Raw genomic sequence first — 10,252 nt, 5'->3', positions numbered from 1 at the left:
GACTTCTCTGCTGTCCCGGGGAGATTTTAAAATGCTGGGGGTCGGCAGCGAACGCTTCGCTCCCGCCCGCCAGCATTTTAAGATCGCCCGGGGCAGCGGAGAAGTCTCCGCTGTCCCGGGAAGGCAGGCGGGGGGGAGCAAAGACTTTTGCCCCCCGCCGGCCTTCAGAAGAGGTCCAGGACCTCTTCTGAAGGCCGGCTGTGGGCGAAAGTCTTTGCTCCCGACCGCCAGCAATTTAAAACAGGTCCCCGGAGATTTCCCTATGGGCTTTCGTCTTGCGAAGCAAGCCCATAGGGAAATTCGTCTTGCGAAGCGCCTCCGAAACAGAAAACCCTTTCGTCTTGCGGGTTTTCCGTCTTGCGAGGCATTCGTCTTGCGGGGTACCACTGTAGGTAGATTTGCCTTTAAATACAAACTGAGTCAAATTTGTTCTCCATCTCATCTCCATCTCCATCCCATAAATAGTAAGCCTATTTATTGAGCATTTCATCAAGGAACTGTTATCCCACACTTTCCAGTGCTTTTTCTCATCACTTTGCTTATCGCAAAAAAACACAATTTTTTGAGAGAAGAGGATTTGTTGTGCGATACCTCAAAATCAACTTTAATTGCACAGCCTGAATTTGCCAGTATGTGGTTGAATCCCAGCCCAAAATATGGTATTTTGTAAGCACCCTGTTTTTTGTTCTCTGCTACATGATTATAAGCAAAACATCCCACCAGCTGTTTGCTCATGAGCAAGGATAGCGCTTTTTCTGAGTTTTGCCCAAGATCATTATTTGCATCCCCATGGCTGAGTTATTTATTTATTTGCTTGCTTATATATTTCATAAGATTGATCAGACACCTTTGAAAAGTGATTGAGATATTTTATTGAAGAAAATGTAATGAACAGAAATAAACAATGCACACATACACACCTCATTTGGAGAAATGTGAAGGTTGGAACATGATACATTTAAGAATCTCGAATGCCAGCATATAGTAGCCTTAAATAAGCACCATCCCTGCCTGCATAAGCATTTTATCCTCTTCCAAAGATCAGGACAAGTTTTGTACCAGCTGCCCTGATGACGCTAAATCATAACCCCTCTTTGTCTGTTCGTCTGCAAGTTTTGTTTGCGGCATTATGCAACCAGCTTCTACAGAAAGAGATAAAGTAACCTCTCCGTCAGCTCAGAAGCTTGGTCACTTATTTACTTACTTGCAATACATATATACATATATTTAACCAAATACCTAAGGTAAAAAACAACACAGAACATTCCAACAGATTAAACAACCATTGGTTCAAGCAACAGTTCCCACCCCATTTTTCACCTGTTGCAGCCCACTCACTCCCCCTCTGCCTCTCACGCAAGGAGGGCTCCACTCTGTGACAACAGACTCATGCTGGGACTTTTGAGCAACTTAAGACCTTTCATCCCTATTCTGCAATCCATTCAGGCTCTCATCCTGAGCAGTATTTTTTAATACTTGTGAATGGTTGCCTACAGGTATCCACAGCAAGAAGCATCTCACCCCTTGTCTATAGAAGCAACTGGGCAAAAAAGCAAACACAAAATAAAAAGATGGTGTCAATAAGGCCCAGATGCTTTTCCTCTCCCCTTCTCAATCCTGACAAAAATCACAGGCCTCAAAATCAGTAGCGAGATATACAGGTGGATTTGCTGGTCTCTTCCATCTCTCTTGTGCTTACTAGCCAGCACAAAACTGTGTTCTCCGAACACACATTCCTCACATTGACACCCCTACTATGACTCAAAAGCTCCACTGGAGACCCAGATATGTATAGTATTTCTTGTTATTTTTGAGCCTATAAAAAAAGGAAACATTTTCTATACAAACCATATTAAGCAACAGTCATAGTTTCTCCCAGCCCTCATTATTCCTCCTAATACATTCCATTGCCATTATTGCATGAAATTTTTTACCCCTGTGGGGACCAAATACACAAAAAACATTTTTGTTCCACACATTCATAGACATTTTAATCTGTACTTGAAATCAATGTCACTTGCAGGTTGTAAAACACCAAGTCCGACCCGCGATTGGTCTAAAGACGGGCATGTCACATTCTTGTCAAGAAGCTCCACTTCAAAATAAGATAGCAATAAAGTCAAAAATTGTTTAATTTCATGAACGGCCAGTAATCTTCCAGGACATTTTGCAAGTCCCATTCCAAAAGGCATATAATAATATTTTAATTTGCGACCATTGTGGTAAAAAGTGGTCTTTTCCTTTCCATTTTCCTCAAGATAGCGGTCATACTTGTATGTCTGCAAAGAAAAGTCCAAAATAATGCAGTTTTAAACTCAACATCATTTAGGAAGCATAGGACGATTTCAGATTTGCAAATGAAATATTAATGTGTGTTCATCTTCCTTAATACTTTAAATTGGATTTGTATACGAGTTCCTCCAAAAGCTTGAGTTGCCAAATGATCTACCATTCTTTTTCAATAAAGATAAAATAAATTCATCTCAGTTAATTATTGAAATACAAAATAAATTACAGCTAGCAGTTCTGTAATTATTAAAGTATTAATCAACTCTTTTGTGCTCATGAAATTGGAAAAGGAGAGGGAACATTTTTAATCATAATTTTTTTACCAAAGTTTCTGCTTGTTTGGCATACAACTGCTGCTGCTAAATGTTCCTTCCTTGCTTCACTCCAGAATGCCTCTTTTAAAGAGCTCTGGAATTCATTCAGTAAAAAAACAGCACTTGTGTGCAATAAGAGGCAACAATATTGATGTCAAGTGGTTGGCTGCAAGCACTAAGGCAATTCTGCTGATGTGCGCAGCTTTGTTTTGAAGCTGTCAATTACTCACCAGGGGATCAGAGTAGATTTCTGGATCAAAATGCAACAGCTGGGGATAAAGAGCTATGGTGTCATCTTTGCGGATATTGTAGGAGTTGCTGCCTAATTGCAAAACGAAATCTTCCTTAGCAACTCTGACTGTCATAGATGCACTGGAGAGCCTTATTGCTTCCTTGATGACACTATCTGTGTAGGAAAGAAAGAATGAGGAACCTTCAACCTAGATACAGTATACACAGGTGTGCTGCTGCTCAGATTGCAAAATTCAAAGTAATGTGATGGACACAAATAAAAGAAAGTCATTGGGGAGAACAACAAAATTCCTTGGAATTTGTATGCTTCCACCAAACACTATTGTAGTTAGAAAGAAACTGATTGTTGTCACATATTTAGGATAACGTGACTGCAACTAAGAGCATTAGAGAACTGATCACTTTCAATCGTATAATGGTTCCTAAATATTGGCATATGTTATTTTACCGTTAGTATGTAAAAGAGGAGGATTCAGGTTAAGCAACTATACCTAATACAGGCATGTCATCCAGCTGTTTCCGGTTCAAAGAAATAGGTTTCCTGGTCGAGTCTATCTTTATTTCAGCATTTTCTAACACCCTTTGCACCTCTTTAATAGCTGCTTCCATTGCTTTTGGATTCCTGAAATTTAAAAAAAAGGAATACTGAAATCATAGTACAATTATCACTATAATCTGTTGTTGTTGTTGTTGTTGTTGTTTAGTCGTCTAGTCGTGTCCGACTCTCCGTGACCCCCTGGACCAGAGCACGCCAGGCACCTCTGTCCTCCACTACCTCCCGCAGTTTGGTCAAACTCATGCTGGTAACCTCGAAAACACTATCCAACCATCTCGTCTCACTATAATCTAGTCCATGCAATTAGTGCAAGAAAAAGAAAGTGTGAGTCATTGTCTGCAGGTGTATCCAAAAGCAGGGGAGAGTTGCAGGCAGGCCTGAATTATCAAGGATGGCATGAACATCTAGTTGTTTCTTGGAGGCTTTGAGAGATCCAGGCTGGGATTGGCTGCTCTAGGTACCCTGACCCTAGCACTGAATGTTGTCTTTCATACCAACTCAGTATGAAATGACCACTTTGAACCACACCCTCCAAACATGTAACACCTACCTAAGTAACTTGCTTTTGGCCGAACCCTCATGCCCGTCCCCAGTCCTGGGAAATATACAAGCAGGACATCAGGGCAATAGCCATCTTCAATTACAGTTGGACCTCGGGTTATAGACGCTCCAGGTTACAGACTCCACTAACGCAGAAATAGTACCTCAGGTTAAGAACTTTGCTTCAGGATGAGAACAGAAATCGTGCAGTGGCAACGGGAGGCCCCATTAGCTAAAGTGGTACCTCAGGTTAAGAACAGTTTCAGGTTAAGAACAGACCTCCGGAACGAATTAAGTTTTTAACCTGAGGTACCACTGTATTTGTTTGTCCCCAGAATCTAGTTTTTAGATGTGCATCACTTCTGAACATGGAGCTACCATAACTAAGGACAACTCTGGGATAGCAGAGGGAGAGGTAAAAAGAACAAAAGAAATAAAGCTGCAGTCTTCATCCCACTCACCTGGGAGTAAGCCCCATTGAATTCAATAGGACTTACTTTTGAGTAGACATCATTAGGCTTGCACTGTCCATCACCAGTGCAGGGAAATGCAGCTCATTAGCAGCGGCATGTCCACCATGTTACTTTCCATCTGGTAAATGGTAAGCCAAAGTCTGTAGCATGGGAAATGTAGCTACTTACCTAATAAGATAGAATGAAGTCCAAAAGGTTGCAGGTATTGTGTTAGACTGTGAAGCCCACAGAACTGCAAGGTGGGTCTTTGCTTTTTCCTTTTCATCAAAAGTGGAGAGAGTATCATTGAAGAACATGCGGAGGGAAATGAGCTCAGAGATGTTGTGTCTTTTTTTAAGGGTCTTGTGGAGCAGAGCATCAGCCAGCTTCTCTCGTGCACTGTGGGCACTTTTGAACAGGTGGATTGGTAGGCCTGCCACAAGGGCCGGAAAGACTTGGTCAAATGCCTTGAAGTTCTCCAGGGTACGGAGGATAAATGCTCTGTGGGCTTCTTGGTTGGCAGAAAGGCCCTTGTCATGGCCCACTGGGTTAAAATCTGTGCCAAACAGTGTTAGAAACCCAGCTTCAAACATCACACGGCAGCAGAATTCATAAAGTTTATCAGTTACCCAGTCACTGGAGTCAATTCTCGAAGCATTTGGTTCTACCATGACATAGTGCAGGTTTTCCATCATGGACTCAGCAAGAAAGGTTAAGGCATTACCCTGCAGGTTTCTGGTGAAGGTCTGGTGTATATTCTCAGTGGTGTTTCCATCATCTGGGTCAATACTACCATGTCCAAATGCCTGTTGTGAAAAAATGGGGAATGTTAAGTGCCACCCATCACAATTTATTATTTATCTGATTCCTTCCCCCTGCCCACACCACTGCCTGCTGGCATGTGAGAGCAAAATAGTTATTCAGGCAGGCAGGCACAGTCCTTTGCATCTCATAGGGTACCATTTATGAAAAGCATTCCAACTCTGAGGGCCTTTGTTGGGAGGCTGCATCCTGAGATACAGCTGAAAAGCTTCTGTGTCTAAGCAGAAAACTGCCTGCAGCGCTTTGGATGCTGCCCTAAGTGAAGAATAATTTACAAGTGAAATCAGAGGCAAAATATTTTCTCCATAATTTAGTACAGGAATAGCAGTCATTAAACATGGATGCTGATGGATGTTGGCAGATAAAGTATGACCACTTAGAACTCCTATCCAGTATCCATTTAAAGCTTTGTAATTGTCTCTAAGAGGAGTTGGAAAAGGCTGTAGTTTTGCCAAGGAGGATGGCAAAATGATATTAAGTACTAAAGTTGAGAGTAATCCTAAATCTTTTCTTCCAGATTACGAAATCCATCATCTTAATAGCTGTATGGTGAAGACGGTTTATGTTTTACAGAGGACAGTGAAGCCAATTAACCGTCCAAACTTGCTGTTTCCAATACTGAGCAATGTACACACACACACACACACACACACACACACACACACACACACCCTGTAGAAATGTACTTCAGCCTTCATAATAACATTCCAAATTTCATAAAAGACAATAGACAAGGCTTGGACACTGAACCAGTAATCCAGAGCATACTTGACTGGAAATAAGTACCACTGAGGGCACCCTCTTTTCCATGCTTACTTTGAAGAAAGCCCTACTGGACTCATTGGGCCTTAATCTAGCTCAGCGTGGATGGAAATGGAGTCTGAATCAATCAGATTTAGGTCATGGTAAGACTGATCTGGTGAACTGTTAATCTGTGCATTGTTGCTGCCAATATGTATTCGTTTACTTCAAATTAAAATAAAATTTACCTAGACATCAAAACAAATCAATTCATAGCAACTATATCGTAAACTAATATCTATTCCAGCAATCTGTGGGTCACAATCCTATACATGTTACTCATGAGTAAAGCCTAGGAATTTAAATAGGGCTTGCTTACTGCCAAGTAAGTGCACAAAGACTGCAGCTTAATTTTCTTAAATGGACCAATATTGATTCATTTAAATATGTACTTAAAATCAATTTTCATGTACATTAAGGAAGGATTTAAGGCTCATTGTCGAGACAGTTATATTATTGAGATACGGATATTAAGGGAAACTAATTACAACTTAATGACTTGGGCTCCACTTCCAATTGCACTTTAAAAAGGTAAGAAGGATCTCCCTTAGCTCCATTAGGATCTGGCATGGTTTGGCAGCCCCAGAAACAAGAGGAGAAGGAGGAACACGGAGGAACAGATGGGGAGGAGAGAGGGCTGGACGGCTAACATGACTCCACATGAAAAAGAAGGGGTAGAAGATCGGCTGGCTCTCTCCACCATCCCTCTCATGGAGCACAGAGCCTCAGCAGGGAGCTGGGAAGATTTGACCAGTCAGGGACAGAGGCTGATCAGAGCAAGGTGACATTGAAGCTGGAGACAGAGGGGCAGGACACAGTCTTGTCTCCAATAACCAGGTGCCACTATCATAGGTGGGATCAGGCACATCTGCACAGATGGAGCATCCATGTACAGACGTGGTAGCATCATAGTGTGAGATAGTCTTGTGAGAGAGCTCACTCCAGATCTTTAAAAGTTGGTGGGAGGAGCACTTCAACTGTCAGGGCACATTCATAGCTTCCATTCAGTTATGAACTTCTGGTCTCGCTCGTGTATCTTGGAAACTTGACTTCTGGAGCTTGGGCTTGCTGCCAAGCCTGCACTGTTACTAGTCTGAGTAAAGACCATTTCAAGTAAGAGTCAATTTCAATCTGGTGGGTTGGGAACCTCCAGGCCCTAGGCCAAATTTGGCCCAGCAAGTGCCCCATTTTGGCCTGTGATGCAAACTATGTCTCACTTGTAATGTAAGCTCAAATTTGCTGTTTGGTGGCACAGTTTTTATATTGGGTATTTCTCCCTTCTTGGGGCATTTTAAGTTCAGTAAGCTGATATTTGTTTAGCTTGCTCTGTTGTTTTAAGATGCCCAATACAGTGGTACCTCAGGTTACATATGCTTCAGGTTACATATGCCTCAGGTTACAGACTCCGCTAACTCAGAAATAGTACTTCAGCTTAAGAACTTTGCTTCAGGATGAGAACAGAAATCGTGCTGTGGCGGTGCAGCAGCAGCGGGAGGCCCCATTAGCTAAAGTGGTGCTTCAAGTTAAGAACAGTTTCAGGTTAAGAACGGACATCCGGAACAAATTAAGTACTTAACCCAAGGTACCACTGTAGTCTATTTTTGTACATACTGTATTTTGTTGCTGCTGCTTTTATTTCATATTCCATAGTTCTGGTGTCTGTATAGATGAAGGATAGACCATGAATATTTTTAACAGGTAAAGTTAAATGCTACCTTTGCAGAGATTGCAAAATGGAACTTTTTCCAGTCCAGGTGTCTTCCATGTCCCATCACTGTATGATATGAAAAGGGGTCAGTGAGAAAATGAACATATTTTCCAGCCAATTTGCAAGTAAAAATGGGACCATATTTTTTTTGTCTTGTCCTGAGGAAGTTGAGAGGATTAGCGCCAAACTGCAAAGCACAGCCAAGATATGGCAGTAGCCCATTCTCCAAGGGTGGCTCACTTGGACGTCTGCAAAAGGCAATATATACAAGGTGAAGATTATGGCTGTAAATTAATATACGACCTTCAAATCTGCTGCGCAAGAATCTATTTATTACACACATCCATCACTGCTAGAAGGAATTGCCCTCCTCTGAGTAATAAATGCACTAAGAAGGCAGTAGATAACTGGCAAATAATGAGTTTGGTACAATACAGAAGCTTGTTATAGCCCTGATAATGAGAATGCATCAGACACACTGTAAATCAAATTTGATGAAATTTACCTTTGCTTTTAAACATATCACTTCTACCTTGTTTACTCTTGGTTGGTGTGTCTTTTTATTTTAAATACAAATTGTAGTTCATGGCAAAATATGTTTACCTGGATAAGTTTTATTACCAAATGAATATTACAGAGCACGCATGTGTGTTGGGCAGAGTTGAGATATAAATATGTATTTTAAAATTTATTTTCTATGTGAAAGAAGCCACCTCTGAGAGTCTGCTAAGCCCAGACTTGGCAGCTGGTTTGCTGCAATAGATGCAATATCTGTTTGGTTTGAGTGCTCTGTCTTGTTTGCTCTTTGGAACAATAGATCTACTAGTATTGCTGCTGTGTGTGCGTCTGTGTAGAAATCAAGCCTGCCAGCTTTAACTGTGTTGACTGTTCTGCATATCTACTACTCAACTACTGCTCTGATTTCAGAGCGAAGATTCTCGTGCAAAAGCAGCTGCTTGCATGTATAGCCAATGCACATGTCCACATTCACATTTTATTGCTAATTCAAGCCTCCTTGAACAGCCTGGTTGAATCTTTAGAAGCCTACACAGATGTGTTCTCTCCCACATCCAGTCATCAATAGTAATGCACATGTAAAACAGCAAGTAGGGAAAATTTAATGCAGTATTGTGGAACGTTACTGTGATCATTAATCTCATGGGCAATCAAATAATCTGAACCCATCAAAGAAAGATAAACGAATTATTGTTGGCTTCTTTCACACTTAGAGCTTCATATTTGAACCAAGGTTGTAATTTGGGGCAAGGAACGGAAAGCACATGCTGAATTGCTAAGTCTTTGGATATATTCCTCCATTTGGATGTCTGCTACAGATTACATTTTAGTAGTACAACTTCTTATCGTTCAATAGAAAGCATACACAGATAACATTCATCTCTCTCTCTCTTTAATCTAACGAGCAAACAACAGAAACAGTATAATGACAATGTAGGAAAAGTCATTAAGCATCCTGTTTACATTATGCAGACCAAACAAGCAACAGTGCTAGCCACTTCTGATAAATTAGACACTCTTTATTCCAATTCACATAATTAATTAGCTGACACAGATACTGTATGTTGCATGCATTTGTTCCTTTTCTTTATATTTATTATGTGCCTAATTTAAGTAATTGGGAGCATCTCACCTTTTTTGGAAAGCATGTACACATAAAAAGTGAATCATTAAATAAATAAATAACCTAGATACCACTAAACCAGACTGTTTTTCTTAAACATACTAATTTTATAAAATTATACATATGTTATATAATTATACACATTACTAATATATGAAAATATAATATATATCATTAATTTTAATTAACAAACACAAATGTTAATGTATTGTGATTTTAAACAGAGAAGAAAACTTCATGAAATAATGTATGAAAACAATCCTTCTTACCTCCTCCTTATTCCCAGAACAAGCCATAGCATTAAGCACAGAATCACCACTATTCCCCATATCAAAAGCAATGAAACCATTTCAGACAATTATAGTGAAATGTCAAGTATGGAACAATGATTTACACTGAAGCCCGAGACTGATATAGAAGACGACAAAGGGCCACTTTTTATATTCAGCAGGAACACCTATTCACTTAACTGTACTTAAGTAACCCATGTAAGCTATTAATTAACCATTTCTGGACAAAATTTCTGTGCCTGCTGTTGGACCAAAATCTATGTAAAGACTAAGAGAGAATTGGATTAGATATCTGAGATGGTGGCCTTGAGCTGATAACCACAGTGTCAGTGAGTGGCCAAAGTAATCAAAGAGCTTTAATAACTGATAATGTAAAGGTCTCTCAGACATGTTTTGATCTATTATGTAGATTTAGCAAGTACAGTTTATAGTTCAGTTTTAGCTGTAAGTGAATTAGCTGTTTAATGACTTTACCTCCGTTGTGTTGCCAAGTTTTGATTTCAATTTTTTGTTGTTATGGAAACAGGAGTGGCTAAGGATAAAAGTGATAGGTTGGCATGGGTCCAAGATTCAGTTTGATGAGTCACAG

The 10,252-nt window shown here is 40.3% G+C and overlaps 1 protein-coding gene across 1 annotated transcript; it reads right to left on the bottom strand.

The window, feature by feature from the left end:
* Window positions 1-848: 848 nt before the first annotated feature.
* Window positions 849-9,829, bottom strand: CYP7A1 (cytochrome P450 family 7 subfamily A member 1). Its single transcript, XM_028736890.2, has 6 exons — window positions 9,643-9,829; window positions 7,742-7,982; window positions 4,593-5,209; window positions 3,347-3,477; window positions 2,834-3,009; window positions 849-2,279 (listed from the first exon to the last, which is right to left on the bottom strand). Exons 1-6 carry the CDS (start codon window positions 9,720-9,722, stop codon window positions 1,980-1,982), a joined length of 1,545 nt encoding a protein of 514 aa, XP_028592723.2. The 5' UTR covers window positions 9,723-9,829; the 3' UTR covers window positions 849-1,979.
* Window positions 9,830-10,252: the final 423 nt, after the last annotated feature.

The sequence above is a fragment of the Podarcis muralis genome, chromosome 8, assembly GCF_964188315.1.
Source record: "Podarcis muralis chromosome 8, rPodMur119.hap1.1, whole genome shotgun sequence".
Taxonomy (NCBI): Eukaryota; Metazoa; Chordata; class Lepidosauria; order Squamata; family Lacertidae; genus Podarcis; species Podarcis muralis.
This window is presented reverse-complemented; position numbering and strand designations above follow the sequence as displayed.